The following is a 20,542-nucleotide window of genomic DNA, read 5'->3' as shown; positions in this document are numbered from 1 at the left end:
GTGAAAATAAGTATATTGCATCATCATGAATGAATCTTGTTTGGAGAAAGAAACTATATGGCCATTAAGCTGTTGTGAGTAAACATATTTAGAATTTAAGTATGTTGTTTTTCCTTGAATGTTTTTGTTGCGTGTCAGTTATTAACATGTTAACGACATCTATCATTATCTTACAGAAATACTGGCACATGTGTTTAATTACCAAAGTAACTGAAATGCTTATACTCTCCTACAAAATCAGCAGTGGGAGGCAGTGCACAGGCTGTGACTGCCCGTAGAGAGAGGTGTTGCTGGGTGTTGTAATCTGTTTCATCCTGCAAACAATATAAACTTATTTGGGTTAATGACAAAGGGCTGTAACTTCAGCACTGGAAAAAGAAGAAGAAGTGCTTAACCTCTAATTTTCTTTTATGTAATGTCTCAGTCATCAGTAGTAAATTTATATCTCCTGACCTTAGCAAAATTCATTACATTGAACAGCGCCATAACCCATCTAGTCTTTTAAATCACACTTAAGTGTGACTTTTAGCACTTCATTTGAAGATAGTGTTACGTTGATGTTAGCGAAGAGGGTGGGGCTCCCCTAGATGGAAAAAACAGACAGGGAAAAATGTTCAGGGGTTCCCCACCTTCGGCCATCCTAGACTGACTGCTCAAACCAACCGGAGGGGAAGGGTTCGTGTTACTCTCTACGCTGCACACAATCTGTGGGATTCCTGTTCTTGACATAAAAAACTGCTCAAAAATTTTTGTGCTTTTATAACCTTGACTTTTTCATCCCATTGGATACCTTGAAACCGGAAATGGTCCATGCCTACTTGGAACCGACAAAACCAAAAAATCATTTTTGACAGCTAAACTAACATTACTGCAAACAAGTGAAATCTTTTTGTCTTTAGTTGGCTCAAGTTAGATAACATTAGCTTGCCGGCTTAAGCTGACCAGGTGCTAAGATTATTTGGTGCAAAATACAACAGTAGAATGGCTTGTCACATACTCCACCAGCTAACACGATCCATATAATACTGTATAGTACTGGTATTATGTGAAAATGTTGATTTAGCCTGTAAGAAATGATGCAGTGGTACAAAGCAAATGTGGAACTATTTGTTTACTAGTCTATAGTGATGCAAGTCAGGGGCAACCAGCTACATTAGCATGGTTCCACCGCTGTCATTGTCTTTTTACCAATACTCAGGTACACATCTTCTTCACTGTCTCAGTTGCTGTAACTAACGTGACCCACATAATGTACAATATTGAAACATAACAGGACAACCCCACAGTGGATGTCATGTCAGTGGATTCACTACAGTAATGTTACTAACTGCAGCTTACTGATAACTCATTTATAATAGTCAATGTAACTCACCACTTTGGTAATTATCCAATACATTTAGCTGTGCTCACATTGTTGAGCCTCCTTTGAAAAATACACAAATAGTTGCTGAAAAGTGGCATCAGCTAAATGCTGTCAATGTAATGTTATCATGCAACAAGCATGGATTATTTCAATGTCAAGCTGATAAAATTATTACTGTAATGTTGCTGTGGGAGTTTACATTAGTTTCCACCATGTTGTGTGAAGCTATCTCCCAGTGTATCGGATATTTCTTGATCATAAGATCACGCATGCGTATGAGCAAATACCAGGTTGCGATCTAAAACCACACTGTTAGTGGCCGCTGAAAACTACATAAGCCCCTCTGGGCATTTCTGCAATTAAGTCTTTGTGTTAAGAGTTTGTGCTAGGGAAGGTTACATGCAGCTACAGCTACAGTAGAGCAAGTGTGTGTATAACCCATACAAAACTGGAATTTGCAATTTTATTATAATCCATGATATATTGGCATCCAACATAAGACCATGATACACTTTATGGATTTCACTGACTGAGTGTTTACTTGGTTAGCATCACCTTTTTTTCTCCCCTTGAAACAAGTCGGCCCATCTTGTACAGATTTAAACGTCTGCTGTGAAGAAACATTTTTCTAACTTTGAGACACAAAGAGAGAGAGACTAATAGACAATCAGTGGTTCTATCTCACACAGGCGCCGCCCTCTACTGGACTATATGGGTACTACCTCCTCCAATCACACGCACGCACTCGCCCACTAAAATTTTATCGTGCACGTAGCCGACCAATAGGTAGTCGCTACTGATACGTGCGTGACGTATAAATAGCAGTTTCCCTACTGCCACAAACGGCGAACTGCTCACTGAATTCACCACCTCCACGGATGTAGTCGGGAATTCCGCTGCCACGAAATGACAGCCCAGAAACAAACTGTTCTTACCGTGGAAACTGGGCAATGCAGCAGTCTACTCTAACTCTGCATTCCCAGCGTGCCCACAAGGACTCGCACGGGCACGTTGCTAGCTCATGGTCAGTGAAATCGTGTTACATAAACAGACACGCCACCCTGCCGACATCTCTTTCTCTCGTTCTCTTGATAAAATTTCAGTGGGCAAGTGCTTGCGTGTGATTGGAGGAGGTAGTACCCATAGAGTCCAGTAGAGGGCTTCACCTGTGCTTATAGAACTAGGGTTACCATATCGTAACCTTCATAGAACTGCTATATATTTGTCAACCACTGCTAACCATGATACATCTCCATCTCAGCAGCATGACAAACAAAAATATGCATAGAGCATTTCATGTTGTAGACACAATTTTTTAAAATATCTGTTAGAAAACATCCATCCATCGTCAACCGCTTATCCTGCATACAGGGTCACAGGGGGGCTGGAGCCAATCCCAGCTGACACTGGGCGCAAGGCGGGGTACACCCTGGACAGGTCGCCAGTCCATCGCAAGGCCACACATAGATGAACAACCACTCACAACCAAGGACAATTTAGGGTCGCCAATTAACCTAGACTGCATGTCTTTGGACAGTGAGTACCCGGAGAGAACCCATGCAGACACGGGGAGAACATGCAAACTCCACACAGGGATTGGGGTTTGAACCCACGACCTTCTAAGCTGTGAGGCGACAGTGCTAACCACCGCACCACCGTGCCGCCCCTGTTAGAAAACATGTTAAATAAAATATACTATGTAAACAATATTAGACAATAACTACTCAAATTAATAACCCCACTCCATCTTTCTGGTCTCGCAGTACTTTATAAAGGCCTTTTACATGTCTGCACAAGTAAAACCACATGCAGCAGCTACACTAACAGACAGGCTGCGGTTGGCCATTTCGCCACATTTGATCAACCATCAAGGCTATTTACTCAGAACAGACCTGACTATGTACTTCAACAGGATATGTAGTGAGGGAAGAGCTGCACAAGGCTTCAGCAGGTCAATTTAAGTTGAACAAATTGATTGATTTAGTTTTTATTGACTGTTAACATGCTCATTTAAAGTTGTTGTTGTATACGTATATAATGCGAAACCTACAACAAATATGCATTCAAATCTATACCCGTATACATTTGCAATCTTTGTTTTAATTTGCACACACACACACACACACACACACATACACACACAACTACTACCAAGAAAAAAGCCACAGAAAACTTCAGTAAACACAGTCATGACTTAGCATGGGTAGGTGTGTGTGTGTCTAACCTCCTGTACCCTTAAACTACTAGACACTACAGTATATATTGATAATAATTAGTGATGTAGTGTTGTTCTTCTTGCCTTCTTAAAACAGGTAAAACATCACTCAAACCAAACTTTCTGAGGCCAAAAAAAGAGAAGGAAGGAAAGCTGCTCTTTCTTAACACCTTGGTTTGAAGCCCAACCACAACAATGCTTAAGTTTCCATGCACCATTTGTTTGTCACTGTGAATGCATGTTTATTTCTGTCCATTTAATGTCTGTATGTGTGTGTGTGTGTGTGTGTGTGTGTGAGAAAGTACACAGCAACAAATGTACATGAAAGTACTGGAGGACTTTTGTTTTGTGTAGTATGTGTATGAGTCAAAACTCCAGCAACAATTGTAGTATTAAATACAGCTGAAAGTACATGAAAGAATTTACTGCTACTATTACTGTTACTATTACTGAATTTACACTGGGCTGTTCTAAATTATATTCTTCAGATAAAAATATGCAGGTTAGAAAATCTTAATCACTTCCAGTTGACTGTGTTCCTGGGATACTGGGAGAGTGGTGCAGTCCACCTCACTACCAACCAGGTATTTCAGAGGTACCACTGACAAGAAACACAAAGCACACAAGAACTTGAGGTTCACCACAGCGTATTACAGACGAGGCTAAATACAAAATCTACAGTTCATTTTAAATCTCAATCCATATCTCAACAAAGTCCTCACCTTTGGGTTTACAGCTAACTGAATAAAAAATACTCAGTTTGAATTTCAATACAGAAGTTGTCCAACAAAAATGAAACCTAGTGACTACTCTTGCATCTAATAGACAAACTTCTCTGACACCACTGGAGTTACCTCCTGTAGTCAGGCCGGTAGGCTGCTGGTAAGCTAACCAGCTGCTTATATATATATTATATGGTAAATATTTCTGGGTGTGTGCAGGGATGATTGCCACAATGTGCTAACCTCACGAGACTTTTTGTTGTGCGTTTTTCGTATCTGCCAAAGTGGCAGATGGACTGATGATTTTACTCGTAATTTAAGACCGTGGTTGTACTGTAAACCTTATCTTCTTTTTATCATCTCATTTTCAACATAGGATGGCAGTGATGTAATTAGAGAGCAGAAAATAATGTTTTGATCAAATTTGATTATACCCCTAACCTAATCTAATGTTAATTAATGTTCTGTGTTCTTCTACACATCCTAGAGGTCATACAGTGAAATAGTTTAGAGTAAAGCAACTGTCCTCCTGATAAACCCTGCGCTCCATCAGAACTGTCTTAGAAAAAATTCAGAAGCTAAAAATTGAATTGTGTTCCCTCTGGAGACTTTCTTCAGTCTGTCCTGTCAAGTCTATAACTAAAGTTTTTAGTTTTGCTGATTAGATGTATCACTATATTTGCTGTGACTTTACTGCATGCATGGAGACGTTTAAGCTCTCTCTCCTCTCTCTCTCTTTCTCTGTGAGTCTGCATCTCACTTTAGAAAGCAACACACAGGTGATTTCAAGTACCCTGGCCAATTACAAAGATATGCACATGAAAGTTGGGTGCTAAGCTGGAAATTACATGATGTCATCTAACTTGATATAGTAGTAAGCATGATTATGGTGAATGCTGTCCTGCGCTGACAGGTGAGACAAAACCAACACAAAGGTGAGCATAGGTCAAGTACAGTTTGTACACACAGTTCTGAGTAGAGGTATAAATGAAGTTTTTATAACTAAGGTTCAAAAACAAGACCACACCTCTATCTCTCTAATCAAAAAAATCACTCAGAGAAGACATTTGTTAAAAAAAAGTGAGGCAATATGCACAAAAACCAGGATGAGACAATGTGACAGTGTATGCACACAAAGAACCTTTAATACTTGAAACAAATTAATAATATTTGTACATTTCAATTTAAAAAATGTTATGAAACTGCATATAAGAGGGTTGTGTTATGTTTAATGAGAGGATTTTTTTTTCATGTAAATCTAAAATTAACATAATGTTAAATGAAATGGATGCAATGATAAAACTATAAAATATTACCCAAATATCTAGTTGTTTGAGTTTACATTTTCTGTATAGTTCAGTAGGTAATATGCACAAACACAAGGATGAGACCAATGTGACAGGAAGTGTACTTTGCATATTCTGTGATAACCAATCAGATGTATTTGATGGTCTGATGTATCACGACCATCTCACCTCCTTCACTCACTGAAACTGTTAAGTTTCTTAACAAGAGACAATGTCAAGATGATCCTGTTATGGGTTACACTGTTTGTTCTTCATCAAGGTTGTAAGTGGTATTTTATTATGTCATTTTAGAAATTGAAATGATAATATGCATTATAACTTTTCCACAGCATAGACTAACTATTATTTTATTTATTGTGTATTTTCATTTCATTCAGATACATTGGTTCCAGTGACCACTGTTCAACTCGGTGACTCTGCGACCTTCACGTGTGTTTTGCCTAATGAAGAGCTGAGCAGTAGAAAACTCCACTGGTACAAGCAGCGTGCCGGGGATACTCTGAAATTAATTATGACACTGTGGAAATCTGCAAAACCTGAGTATGCACCAGAGTTTTCTGAATCAAGATTAAAGGTAAATACTGATAAGAATATTAGCAACCTGACCATTTTGAGGACAATTCAAGAGGATGAGGGAATGTATCACTGTGCAGTAACAGCCTGGATTAATCCTGAATGGAGTGGAACATATCTGTTAGTAAAAGGTAATAATGTGATCTACTTTAACAAAGTTTTAAACTTTCATTAAGCATGTGAAATGAGCTATATTCTATGTCTGTGGTTCTTAAGCTTTGAAAAATTTTTTGGAGATCAAATTTTTAACAGTTTTGTATCGCGCAGGAAACACTCAGAGGACATCAAACTATACTGTCATTAAGGGGACAACAGTATCTGATCCATACCGTCCAGGAGAATTGATGAATCTCCAGTGTTTAGTCCTCTCTGACTCTGACAATAAGACGTGTCCAGGAGATCACAGTGTGTACTGGTTCAGAGCCGGATCAGATAAATCTCATCCAGAGATCATCTACACTGATGGAAATGGACATGATGAATGTGACAAGAGATCTGACTCTCAGAAAAGCTGTGTTTATCGCTTCTCTAAGAACGTCAGCTCCTCTGATGCTGGGACTTACTACTGTGCTGTGGCCACATGTGGAGAGATATTTTTGGGAGATGGCACTAAAGTGGAAATTGGTATGACTTGGTGTTCAATAATGGAAGCAATTTTAAAAATGTGTTGATGACATTATGATTGTCTTTGTTTGTTTTCTAGTGCAAACAGCACATTCAGTATTCATTGCAATGGCGATATTAATTGTCTGCTTGGTCATTTCTGCTGTTGGAAATGTTGTCCTCATCTGCAAACAAAAAGTACATCAACAATGTGAAGGTAAGTGTTGTGAACAATGAAAAAGTTCCGTGGTTACATTGACATATAAGATTCAAATGCATTTATGCATATTATGCACAAGATCAAACAAACTTTGCAATGCAGGTTCCAGAGTAGAATTATCAGTAATTTTTTATATTATTAATGAGTTTATTAATAATAGCATACATTCTAAAGAAAAACATCTATGTCTCTATAGTGCTTGTTGTTCTTTTGTGCACCTCATTAAACTCAATCTCTATATTTTATCTGACTAATTTATTAATTTCCACCTTTAGGATTTTATAACAGTATACTCCTACTGAAAAATCAGATTCAGTGCATTTATCTATTATATATTTATTATCATATTCATCTTTAGGAATGGAAAGTGCTGTTTCAGAAGCACAACATGAACACCCGTGCCAACCAGAACATGACATTGTAAGTGATAATACCAAGTTAATTTATTGTTATTCCATTCCGTATTGTAAGTGTATTTGGACCATGCTGCATATATATACTGTATATATATATATATATATAACATTATTATTTTCTGCACAGACTGACGGTGACGACAAATTGAACTACGCTGCACTGAATTTCTCAGAGAAAAAAACAAGAGGAAAAAAGAAAAGAGACTTTGCTGAGGACAGTGTGTACTCTCAAGTTAAATGTTGATACTGTTTATAATGTTGATACGGCTCAAAAGTTTTCCATGTGCAAATGGTTGCAACCCACATGTGAATGCAAACAACCAGACAGAGAGAAAGAAGAGCAGACTAAAGGAGAAATCTGCTAAAACATTCACCTATATATCATTTTAGTGTGTCTATAGATTAGAGCGCTGAGTCTGTTCAAAAGATAAAACCAAAGACAAAAAACTCTTTTCCTTAAAAACATGAACCAGATCAAATTATTATCTTGAAAATTAGTAAATGTGATTTTAATACTTGAAACAAATTAATAATATTTGTACATTTCAATTTAAGAAATGTCAATACTTTTCATGAACTAAGAGCTTTAAGAGGTTATCAGTTGGGTAATGTTTCATGAATTTTTTTAATGTAAATCTAAAATGAATTATGTCAAATGAAATGGGTGCAATGATAAACCTATAAAGATAATATTACCCAAATAGCTAGCTGTATAGAGCATTGTAGCCTCTTTTAGCTAGTTGTTTGGGTTTACAGCCCACACATTATCTGTATGATCCAGTATCAATTTTGTAACAGGAAAAGTAATTTAAAGAAGAGTGAATGTTACATTCACCACGTTAATGCAAATGTCTGTAGGCCAAGACAATCAATTATTCCAGCTTATGGCAACTTCCGTTTCTAAACATTAGTTTTTTTGTTTCCTTTGACAAACAATGAAAGAAGAATGTAAAGTGTGTTTCAGACAGGAAATAGTTTTTAGTCATGCGACATACACGTTGACCTGGAGGGCAAAACAACGGACCAACATAGCAGCACACACCGCAACTCCCCCATACAGATGCTGCAAAAGCAGTCAAAATGTATTTGGATCACCTTTCAACTTAAGAAAAAGAACACAAACTGTAAGTGTTGGGCATATCTGATCCGAATAACGTTACAGCATCCACTGCCGCATTTCTATTGTAAAAAACCACCAGGTCCCTGCCACCGCTCGGACTGCAGTAATATTTACTTTTATCTTTCTGGGGAATCCCTCATCTAACACAGGCTTGTCTCCTGGATTAGTAAATCCGAAAGCACAACAACCATCCAGCATTTTGGCAACACAAAAAGTAACAAACTCAAGGTAACTGTGTACCACTTGCATATTGGTTTGTTTAAATAAGTTTGGAATCTTTGAGTCATGTTTTAAACAGTAATCCTAATCATGGTAATACTCTATACTTCAGTTTCCCAGGTAGGGGTAACTTACCTCTGCACTTACCAGTGCAGTTAAAAAAGAGAGAGCAAAATAACTGCATTCTCTTTGCTCTACTGCTTTCTTTTACAACCCCATTTTCAAAAAAGGTAGCACACTATAATGTAAATAGAAAAACAATGAGATGATGTGCAAAATTCTGAAACCCCATATTTAATTAAAAATAGCACAAAGACAACTATTTATATGATGAAATTGAGAAATGTTATTGTTTTTGAAAAATGATAAGCCCATTTTGAATATCATGCCAGCAACACGTTTCAAAAAAAGTTGGGACACAGTCATGTTTACCTCTCTGTTGCATCTCCCACATTGTGGAATGAGTATATAAAGAGTTGATTGGGATCCAATTGCAAGAGCATAGTGATACGTAACATGGAGCCAGCAGGTGATCCAGGTCACAATGGAGGTCGAGCAGTGGTGGGAGGAAGACGTGTTGGTCAAAGGAATGGCAGGGTCCTCGTTTGAGAGGTGTGGGGGAACGTGGTAGAGGACAAGGCCACGGACCAAGACAGCGGCAGCATAGAGTGTCCAATGAAATTGGGCAATAGTTGTAGACCATGTCATAAATTATGGCATGACAGTGACTGAGGCGGCTACAATGATACAACCAAACCTCAGAAGGTCAACCGTGGTAAAATTCTAACTGACCAACAAACATACAGCATATCTTGGACAATGAAGACATGTGGGATGTGGGACACAATGTGGGATCCATAAGTTTGCCGACTATTGCACGCATACTGAAAAGGCACCAGGTATCTATAAAACAACTGTTCAACTGTAAGTTCAGTTTCAAGACGGCTGTTGTAAAAACATTCCCAAAAATTCTACATTGTACAGTAATCTCTAAATCTCTTTCCAAAATGTATTTTTAGAGGGTGATGGAGCTGGATGATGATGACGACCATCACAAATTCATATATTTGGATGAGGCAGGTTTTAATCTGGCCAAGACAAGGAGGAGAGGTTGGAATTTCATTGGCCAGAGGGCAGCCATCCAAGTACCTGGACAAAGTGGGGCCAATATTACCATGTGTGCGGTTATATCAGAAGATAGTGTGGTGGGACGCAGAACTCATATTGGACCATATAATGCAGCTCTCCTTGTCACCTTTCTTGATGAGCTCAATCAGGTTTATAGAGCTGAAGGTGTGACCTATGTCATTGTGTGAGACAATGGTTTCAGGCCCATGCACAATTGTCCACCCTGGATTTACCCCCATACTCTCCCTTCCTTAATGCGATTTCATAGGTAATTATATTTGCTTTGATTCAAATAAACCTATGTTGTGATTGTACTGTAGTGTTTTGCATCAATATATTACAAACTTTGTTCAACGGTTCCACTGTGTCTGTAGTATTCTCTCTACTACTGCAGTACTTTTACAGAGATGTATTTACTGTACATGTAGTTCCATAATGAAACCTGTATCACCTATTTTGTTCTACAATATTTAATGATTGTACGAACAATGACACAGTGAAACTATTGCTTGTGTATTGTTGCTTGTGTGTGGGTGATCTATAGTTATGTTTCAATGGTATTTCACAGTAAATTTGTTTTTTGAACCAATGATTGTGCAAGTGCAAGATTTCTTTAAAGATGCACAATGCAATGTTTTGAACATTAGACAGCCTGTGTTACAAGTGATAACTGTTTTGTGTCTAGAGTAGTGAAAAATGACATTAAGGTTCTGAAAATAGTAACAAAAACTGTAACAACACCCTCTAAGCTACTTGAACTGGGAAAACCAACTGCTGTTATCATAAAAGATGTTTTCCCATTCTTGCTTGATGTAGGAATTCAGCTGCTCAACAGTTCGGGGTCTTTGTCGTATTTCACATTTGATAATGCGCCAAACATTGTCAAAGAGTGACAAGTCGGAAGGTCAGTTTTACAGTGGAACATTTGAGCAAACTCTGTTTGTATTATACAATTATTACTAGTGATCAGTTAGTTAATAATCGCTCAATTATCTTAAATCAGTCAGTCAGTCTCATATCTAAAGGGTCAATTCTCTTGGCAGGAACTAGAAATAGGCAACAAACACAGCTCTTGATTATATTACAGTGAATTTATTCTCTAACTAAGGTGATAAAAAGATGGTTGGATACAGGGAACATAAACATTTGCTGAACAATGAGCCTGGAGGTTCGGTTGTGGGAAGCATTTGACTCGTACGGCATAGAAGAGCTAATGAAAGTAAACTAATATATAATAGCTATAATTTAGGAGTTAAAATGGACATCTGATCACAGAACGTGTGTTAAGTCTTACTACTTGTCGACAGCCCGCTTTTGGCCTGTTGCTGGTCCCACGCTAGCTGCCGATCCTGGCTTTTTGCTAGGGATTCTCCGGGGTTCTCCGTGTCCGATTGAAAACGCCTCCTCCATCTGGCAATTCGGCTGTTTGCAGGTTTCCTTCGTTGTAGCTGGCGAGACCACGTGGCTTGGTCTGACCTCGGTGAAGTTGGCTCGACGAAAAAGGCTTAAAATAGAACTTGGTCGTTCCTGAATTAGTCCAGTGTAACTTAACGGACTCATAACTTTAACAAACAAAAGAAATAAAGAAAATAAAACAAACTGAAGGCAGATCGATGTCGCGGCACTTCAGGTGTATAGCTTCAGGCGAACAAAAGGGCCTGTTTGTTTCGCTGGCCAAGTCTGGGCGTTGCCTGGCGAGGCACGCTGCACGTGCCGAAGCGTCCAGAGGGCCGAGCAGGGTGGAAGAGCCAACAGCGAAGAGAAGAGAGCGAAGCGAGGTCGCGTGTCGCTCTTTTGTTGCCTGGGGCGTGGTTCCCCAGGGGGCGTCTCAGGTTTCCCAAGGGACTGCCTTTCTAAACTTAATGTCTAAAAGAAATCTATTTGCACGTCTTATAATCAAACATTTTCCACAATCGAACCTCAATGGTCGAACGGATGTACTGTTCTAAGCATTTGGTAACAGGAAACAATTGTCACATTATTGGTCAGGATATTTATACATTTAACGGCATTTCCGATGAGGGCATGTAATATTATTTTGTCCACTTGGGGGAGCTCAGGTTACATGAGGAAAGCTTGGATTAAATCAAAGATCGTCTCTCCTTAGGAACCGGGGAATTTGTTGATTCATCCTTAAATTCAAGCTGGCGATTAAGAGTATAGTAAAACATTTCTTTGTCATCATTTCTAAAGGGATTTTGTAAGAAAGTATTATGAACAAGCATTGATTACATCAGATGAAGGAGTGTCTTGCTGAAAATAAAAACACTGCACAATTAACTTCTTTTCAGCACTAATATCAACAACAGATAGCAACAACAGTTAACATAACTACTCAAATAGAGGCAAACGTATTCAGGTAACTAAAGATTTAATTAACTTAATTAGATGCTTTGAGTCTTTGGAGACTGCAGTCCTTTGTCATCCAAAGTTCAGTGTCTGGACCATGTCACACTTGGGTGAGACAGGGGTTTTCCTTTTTGATGTGGTAATAAAACAAAGAATAAGGTCAGTTGCCATGGAAATGTGTGTGGGGGGGCCAGTTTTGATAGGCTGTTTAGGGAAATGCCAATGGCTGGTTCGTGTCTCTTTGTCAGTCCAACAGTCAGGCCCCGCCTTATCAGCTTCGGAATCAAAAGGGTGCCAGTTTTATGGTCGGGATAGCACTTAGAGAAAGCAACTTTGACCCCTCCCCTTCTTCTCTGGGGAGGAGAAAGGAATTTAGGGTAGCTCCAAATTTATTCAATGTAAAATGCACAAATCCACACCGTTGTTCACTACAATGTATACAACAGAAGCTTAAAACATAAAATATGCCGAAACAGATACACAAATGTAACGTCATTGCGTGTGAGATTGTGTGAGATAGACCTTCCACACTGCCGTTGTCATCACTTAATTTAAAGTGCTCCCACAAACCTGAGGTCTTCATTGTCTTTTCCCCAGGATGTAAACTGGAGCATTACGTTCACTGCTGTTGTGAGCGAAGGTCAGGTGTGCGAAGCAACGCACCCGCCACATTTGATGTCAACTGGATGAACAGTTCTTGACTTAATCATTATACAAACAGGCACACACACAAACACACAGATTCCTGCCTTTCTCATTACCCAAAATTCCACCTCCTCGACTCCTCACGGCGCATGTTAGTCCCTCCCACCAAAGATGCGAGCTCGAGGAGTCGAGGAAACGGGCATTTAACGAAATGAGATGTCCTTTCCTCGGAGCGTCATTTTAAAGCAACGTCAACTGTAAGAGCTGTTATCTCTGTCAGAGCAGCAGACCAGCATTTGGCACTAAAGGCTACAGATCATATCTTCACAATCCAGAAACATGTCTGTTAACATTATAACACGAACAAACATCTCGAGATTCCAATAAACATTAAAGCATCTGTTGAAAACAGTCAGATTACAGCAGCATCATTCGCTATGCTACACAGTGGGCTACTACTTTGTTTGCGATGCGCCTTTTGCCTGTAAACAGGAGATCATTTCAACACTCAGCCTGATGAGGTGAGAGTATCATCATCATTCCCTTTACAAAATGTTTCCATCCGTGCAGTAATGTCACAGCATATATCACGAGACAAAATGGGAAAAAAACTGTTGTAATAAACTTGACAGGACAGAAAGAGGAAACAGAATTAAACTTTCAGTTTCTATAATCCACATTTAGACTCTGATGGAGCTCAGGGTTGATCAGGAGGACGGCTGATTTACTCCAAACAGTCTTAATGTATGAACCTGGACTGTGTGTGAGATCCTTTGGATGTGAAGAAGAACACAGAACATGAATTAACATGAGATCTTGTCGGCGTGTCGGGAGATTTTTTATTATTCATTTCTGTTGCCATGGCTCGTGCGTAAATGCGCACAGTGTTACTGGGGAGGCGCTTCATCCAGCCGTTATTTAATGTTAATTTTTACAACCCTGCTGCCCATCCACACATCACATTCAACAATAACATCTGTGATATCAAAGTGAAATGACATTAAGGAATGCGGTTAGAACAGTGCCTTATGAGGCGCTACACAGTGCGGTGAAGGGCAGAAAGTTTGATCGTGCATTTGATTTCTGGGTCACACGCTCGAGGATCAAGGAGTCGAGGAGACAGAAATTTGGGAAATGAGAAAGGGCCTTCATTAGAGAGATAAGAGTTAAATGTTTTGGCAGGTCCAGCAAATTTAAGCCACACACTTTGTAAAACTGAAAACAGCCTAATATCACAATATAAAGAATGTGGATTTTATTTTTGTTTCTTTATATGTTTAAAGGCAATACATGTTTTTGAGTGATTATTCAAGATCAATCTGATAATCAATAAAATAATAATGGTAAAACAAAAAGAATAATAAAAATTATGATAAATATCTATTCTTGGTTCAACCAGGCAACGTCACAAAACATAAATGCTGTTTTTATACTAAACTGATCCCTCTGATAATTAACAATAACAACACTGGAAAATCTTATTTCATTCACCTGAACAGTAATCAAAGCTGAATAAACATTATGGCATGTGATAATGTTCATATTAGGCACCAAGACACCCAAGCAAATACCTTGTATGTGTAAACCTACATGGCAATTAAGCTGATTCTAACACTTGTTTTAGTCTGCCATGCCAGAGTACATACAGTCCTGTGGAAAGTCCCTTTTATTCATCCATCTTTGATTTTGTCTTGAGGGAAAATCCAGCACTACGTAGTTCATTGCCGCTGCTTCGCCATCCTGCAGATAATAATCATGATCGTTAGATGTTAGAGATGTAATACCACAATCAGTTAATCGATAATTTGCTATAAAGGTTCTAAAGATTGCTGTTTAATATTCTCACCAAATAGGAAATCTATTTGACCTGGAACAGTTTTTAAGCAGTAGGTCAGTTGTTTTGTTGAAGGGTAAAAACAGACAGAACGTGGCTGCCATAAACTGCCAACACCTCTCACACCTACTCACTCATGTCTGTGGGCTGATTCATCGAGCTGTTGTATAATCCAAATGCAGTTTAAGGTTTACTTCCACTGTTATTTCTGCAGCATTTCAGTTCACAACGATGCAGATCGATGAGGCAACCCTGTCTTCTAGAAATGTACTTTATAAACAACTAATGTGCAACAACAGATATGTTTTGAAGGAAACATATTTCCTCCCAGATTACTTTTTCAACATTGTTTTTTTCTAAACTATGACCAAGATTGTTCGATCACCTTAACCTAGTGTTTATTATTGTAACTATGATGATGAAGGTCTCCTAACCTTAACCAAATCAATTTTGTTTTAGTTTCGCTAACCAAGTTGTTCTAGTGTCTAAGACTGACCAAACATTAACCACAGCTGTGTAAGATTAGAGAACAGTTACATTTCTTAAAACCTTGATATTATCCTGTTGATGTGTATGTCAGAATAGAAAAAACGGTATATGTGTTTTTCTGCAGGACATGGGCCAAAGACTTTGGACTGGATGTCTAGTGCAGCAATTCCCGAAGTGTGGTGCACGCCCCTGGGGGTGCGCGAGATGCCTCTAGGGGGTGCGCGACAGGAAAAATGTAATGGTGGTAACTACAACAATTGTTTTTTCATGACATAAAAACCTGAATTAAAAATTTTCCTATCTAAATTTAATTTAAAATTAAAAACGTTATTATCAATAGTTAGCTTACACACCTCTTTCCCTCTCTCTCCCTTCCCTCTCTCTCTCAGGCTGAGCTACCCGTTCTGTAGGCTACTTACAAATGCTCATATGGATCCTCTTTTTTTCCATGTTATCTGTTTATGAGGCTATAACAGGGCGCGATTTGTAAAAAAAAAACAGTAGCGGAAATGTTGTTGAAATGTTAAATTTTTTTTGTCTTGAAAATACGCCCCACCTCCCTCCGCACAGTCGGCACACAGGTCAACTGTGGATATATATATATATATATATATATATATATATATATATATATACACACACACACACACACATATATATATATATATATATATATATATACACATATATCTATTTTACTTATAAGCAAACCAAGCAAGATGTAGAAGGGGGTGCGTTGCCTCAAATGTTTGGGAACCGCTGGTCTACTGTGATTGGTTCCATTACAAAAATGCATTCTAGCTCTGAGGTCATTAATTTCAACTTTGCCCTCTGCACTACCTGCCCGTCTCTCAACAGCAGCTATCCCATCCCATTTGCTGCTTCTTATTCAAAATAAGAAAAAGACATGCTGAAAATCAGCATTTACTTTGCCATCAATGGCATGGATCCAATGTTGAATAACTATATATTATGATTAAATTGTAGTCATAGATAAAATGATATTTAAATTATATTTACCACATTCCTTGCTTGATTCTCAGCTGATCTGTCATTTTCAGCATGATTGGAAAAAGTTACTTCTCCTGTAAATGAGAGCAAGTAATTAATAGCTAAAAAGTTATTAAAAAATAGATCAATGTCACATGACTTGTATGTATCAAATAATACACACATGCAAACCTACCTTTGCAATGTTTACAGACTGGCTTTTGATTTCTAGAGATAATTACAGTCATAACCACAATCACACATCCGGTCAGCAATATCACAAGCACAATGACGAATGGGCACAGTTCTTGTCCTGGAATGACAAAAAGAATCCCAAAGAGACACTTAACTACCACTAACTGAAATTTAATGTATTTTTTCATGACTATTAAAACAGATCTTTGAATATTATTACAAGGAACTTTGAATGGATTGGCTGTGGCTTGAGCTCGGGTTTGGTAGAGCGGGTCAAGGATTAAGGAGCAGCAGACCACGATCCACCAGGCCCAAACAACCGGACCAGGCGCTTACTAGTATGTATTGTCAGTTGTAGTTCTCATGCTGTATTTGATTTTTGTTCCTCAAATGTAAGTCACTTTGGATGAAAGCGTTGCCAAATGAGTAAATGTAATGTAAGTGTAAATGTAAACTCTTATTTAGTTTCTGTTTTAATTTAGATGATGCGGTTTTTTATGAATGTTGAATGGTGTTTTTAACAAGACAGTTGAGGCCATAGAGAGAAAAAAACAGCAACAGACACACAAAGGAAACACACAGATAGAACAATGACAGGAAGAGTGGAGGCAGCCAAACCCCACATGAAAGGACTGTATTACAGGTGGATTACATAGGTGTTGCCATTGCAAGTCCACCTCAAGCAGCCTGAAAATACTAACCAATTCAGTGGTCCGCAACCTTTGTGGCTTATGACCCTTTGAAGCTAACTCACCATCGCTCATCAAAGGTTAATTGTAGAAGTGAGCACATCAAGCAGATCTACTGTAAATCATTTTTCTGACCTGACTGAACAGATAAAACTATCCATTATTTTACAAGACAAACCAAAGATACATTTCCTAAAAATAAACATAATTTTATGGAGCAGAAGAATGTTTTTGTTTCTCTTTCCTATTATTAACACTGTACTTAGAAAGTAACAGAATAATTATCAGTATAGTTGCATTACGATTTAAATAGGACTTTAAAACATACTTGTCTCCACTTTAGTTCCTTCACCAAACAGGATCTCTCCACATGTGACCACAGCACAGTAGTACGTCCCAGCATCAGAGGAGTTCTGGATAGTTTTGGACAATCTGTAGTCACAACTCCTGGTAACATCTTTATCAACGTGACTCTGAGTGTAAAGAACACTTGGATAAGATTTTCCTGATCCAGCTCTGAACCAGTACACACTTTGTTCCGTTGGACATTGACCTGGGTTTCCTTCGTTCTTGGAGAGAAGTGAACACTGGAGAGCAATTGTGTTGCCCTGCTGAATTAACTCAGTCTCCGGACTTTGTTTCACGTAGACAGATTTCTGCTGATTTTTACAATCTATGTGATTCACAAATAGGCAGGAATTAAGTAATGGATTATTTGGGCATTGATAACAGACATGGCAAACAAAGACACGACAAAAAGACATACTTTACCATTTACAGCCAGCAGTATGCCCTTAATAAATTGCATTTGGTATGCCGCTCCTGATTGACAGAAGTATGTTCCTTCGTCTTCTTTGGTTACATTTGTGATGTTAAGAAAATATTGAAGATCCCATCTTGTGACTGTAAATCTTGAGTTGTCAAATTGTCCCTCAAGTGTTAATTTGTCATATGTTCCTGCTGCAACTGTTTGGACCATGTATCCAGACTTGAGCTTATACCAGTAAAACAACCCGCTTATATCTCCAGTTAGTGGGCATGTCAGATTCAAAGTATCACCAAGTTCAGCCACAATCAACGGGATCTGGTCAGGAACATCTCTGGTTTGAGCTGAAGAAGAGAGAAAATCAATGTCAGAATTACTCAACAACAGAACAGAACAAAAAACAATGAAAACAATTAAATTTTCCATCTTTTCATACAAACTACAGTTTACAATAGTACTCATGTTAAAGTAAAAAGTGCCCTCACACAATGTAGTTGTGTACAATGTAAGAATCAAAGCAGTCAATCTTCCGTACATCGTGGTAAAGCGACCTTCTGTTGCACAACTGATGTCTTCCCACACAAGTGGAAGATTTTGTCACAAGGTTTACAAAGGAGAAGTCCTAGTGATTGGCTGAAACCCAAACAATGTACATTGCCCTAAATTTACCAAATCCAGGATCACATCTGAAAATTCAGGTGTTCTGTATTTGTATTAGTTTTTTTGTTGTTGTTGTTATACTAACACTGCATTCGGTGTAAAGAATTGTAAGTCTAAAAATAGATTATATATTATTCCTAATTATAATGGCGAATGACGAAGTGTCACAAGTGTTTGACCTAACCCCACCATTTATCAAGAACAGCCTCAGGGAGCAAAAGACAAATAGCTTGTAGTTGTAGCCTCCACTGACGTCTGGTGGTCCCTGTTTTTTCAGTTTCCTGCATGGGCGATGCTGCAACATGTGTATTGAATGTAAAGGTCATCGTTAAATGTGACCCAGGGTTGTAGAATCATTCGGTATCAATGGGATTAGTAATCACTGTAATTTTACAAAACTGCAAATAGCAGCATAGTCTAGATACATTTTTATTCACAACAGCTCTCTTCCTGTGTGAAGTGATTCAACTGAAATGACAGCTGACAGCAGAGGAGAGAACAGATTTAAAGTGTAATACTGACTTTGTGATTGGCTGAGCTGATCGCGGTGACCTAATTCGAAGACTCAGAGAGACATCCGTAGTAAGATGTTAGGGGCATAGTGAATGAGAGAGAGGGGGAGAGAGAGTTTTGAAGGAGTGACGTGAAGACAGCTTCCTTTGTCATTTGTTAATACAGCTTAGAACCTCTCATCACACCCAGCATCAGTGATTCGGGGTGACACTTTCAGACATCTTGGTGGCCAAGTGCTTAAGATGCATACCGTGTAACTCCAATGCCTCTAGTTCCGGCCATGGTTGTTGTTACATGTCATACCCTTCATACCCTCTTACTATTTCCTGTCTGTCTCAACTGTCAACTATGCCAAAAAAACAAAAACAAACAAACAAAAAAACTGGTTGCCCTGGCCTTTCTCTGTGGAGTTTGCATGTTCTCCCCATGTCCTCTCCAGGTGCTCTGGCTTTCTCCCACCGTCCAAAGACATGGGGACTAGGTTGATTGGTGACCCTAAATTGTCCTTAGGTGTGAGTGTGTCTGGTTGTTTGTCTATGTGTGGCCATGTGATGGATTGGTGAGCTGTCCAGGATGTACCCCACCTTTCGCCTGTTGTCAGCTGGGATTGACGATGGAGATTTATATATATATATAAGGAAGTCAAACAGTTAAACAACACACTCCACATGTTCTATTAATGTTTCCTTACCATGTCATGCATCTTAAAGTTATAGTTCAGCTTATTCATTCTCTTCTAAAAGTTAGATGAGAAAATGTATACCATTCTTATGTCTGTGAGATTAAATACTGAGCTGAAGCAAGATGGCAATTAGCTTTGCTTAGCATATAGTGTGGAAATGGGGAAACTGCTAGAATCAGAAGGAGCTTTATTGCCAAGTAGTGTTTTACACATACGAGGAATTTGCTGTGGTGATAAGGTGCTACACGTAGACAAACATGCAGTCGACATAAATAAATGTATTTATTAATATGGAATGGAAGAACAACGTTGCAGATATATACACATGTACATTATTCTGGGTCTGTGCCATGCAGCAGTAACGTAACGGAAGAGAATATTGTGTACATATCAATATATAAACTGACAACATAAAAAACAAACAACAAAGGCTTGGCCTTCTTCCAAAAATACACCTACTAACCACAACTAAAGCTCACTAATTAGCACTGTTTAATTAGTACATTTCTGCAAAGTTATCTGCTATAATGAACAACATAGGTGCAGTGACTTCGCAGACTCCTGTTGTCACCGTTAGGCAAATAATTTACATAGCCCTAAATTTACCAAACCCATTAGATGATGGGTTGATATAAGTTTGGTCTCAGTGTTCAGTTTAGTGTACTTGTGCAGTGTTTCTAAAATATATATACATTACACTACACACACTCATACAGTATCTGTTTATATACTGTCAGGATTCATGGTTGGGTGAGCAGGTTGGAGGACCCAAATGCAGGACACAAGGCTGAAAGGTTCAGTTCAAAGATTTAATTAAACAAAAGGCGAGCACACGTACAAGCAG

At 38.6% G+C, this 20,542-nt stretch overlaps 2 protein-coding genes across 2 annotated transcripts; one reads left to right on the top strand and one right to left on the bottom strand.

Annotated features, from left to right (window-relative positions):
* Positions 1-5,767: 5,767 nt before the first annotated feature.
* LOC119888895 lies at positions 5,768-10,391 on the top strand. The gene is made up of 6 exons (XM_038699680.1): positions 5,768-5,869; positions 5,985-6,311; positions 6,448-6,804; positions 6,884-7,000; positions 7,362-7,423; positions 7,547-10,391. The coding sequence occupies exons 1-6, from the start codon at positions 5,827-5,829 to the stop codon at positions 7,661-7,663; spliced, it is 1,023 nt and encodes a 340-aa protein (XP_038555608.1). The 5' UTR covers positions 5,768-5,826; the 3' UTR covers positions 7,664-10,391.
* A 3,729-nt stretch (positions 10,392-14,120) lies between these two features.
* Positions 14,121-18,504, bottom strand: LOC119888894. The gene is made up of 6 exons (XM_038699679.1): positions 18,329-18,504; positions 17,849-18,187; positions 17,406-17,750; positions 16,390-16,506; positions 16,224-16,288; positions 14,121-14,620 (listed from the first exon to the last, which is right to left on the bottom strand). The coding sequence occupies exons 1-6, from the start codon at positions 18,378-18,380 to the stop codon at positions 14,501-14,503; spliced, it is 1,038 nt and encodes a 345-aa protein (XP_038555607.1). The 5' UTR covers positions 18,381-18,504; the 3' UTR covers positions 14,121-14,500.
* Between the last annotated feature and the right edge of the window lie 2,038 nt (positions 18,505-20,542).

Source organism: Micropterus salmoides, unplaced genomic scaffold, assembly GCF_014851395.1.
Source record: "Micropterus salmoides isolate LMB-PRFRI ecotype aquatic unplaced genomic scaffold, ASM1485139v1 Ms_hic_scaffold_5, whole genome shotgun sequence".
In the NCBI taxonomy this organism is placed as follows: Eukaryota; Metazoa; Chordata; class Actinopteri; order Centrarchiformes; family Centrarchidae; genus Micropterus; species Micropterus salmoides.
Note: the sequence above shows the minus strand (reverse complement) of the source record. Positions and strands in the feature narration are given on the sequence as shown.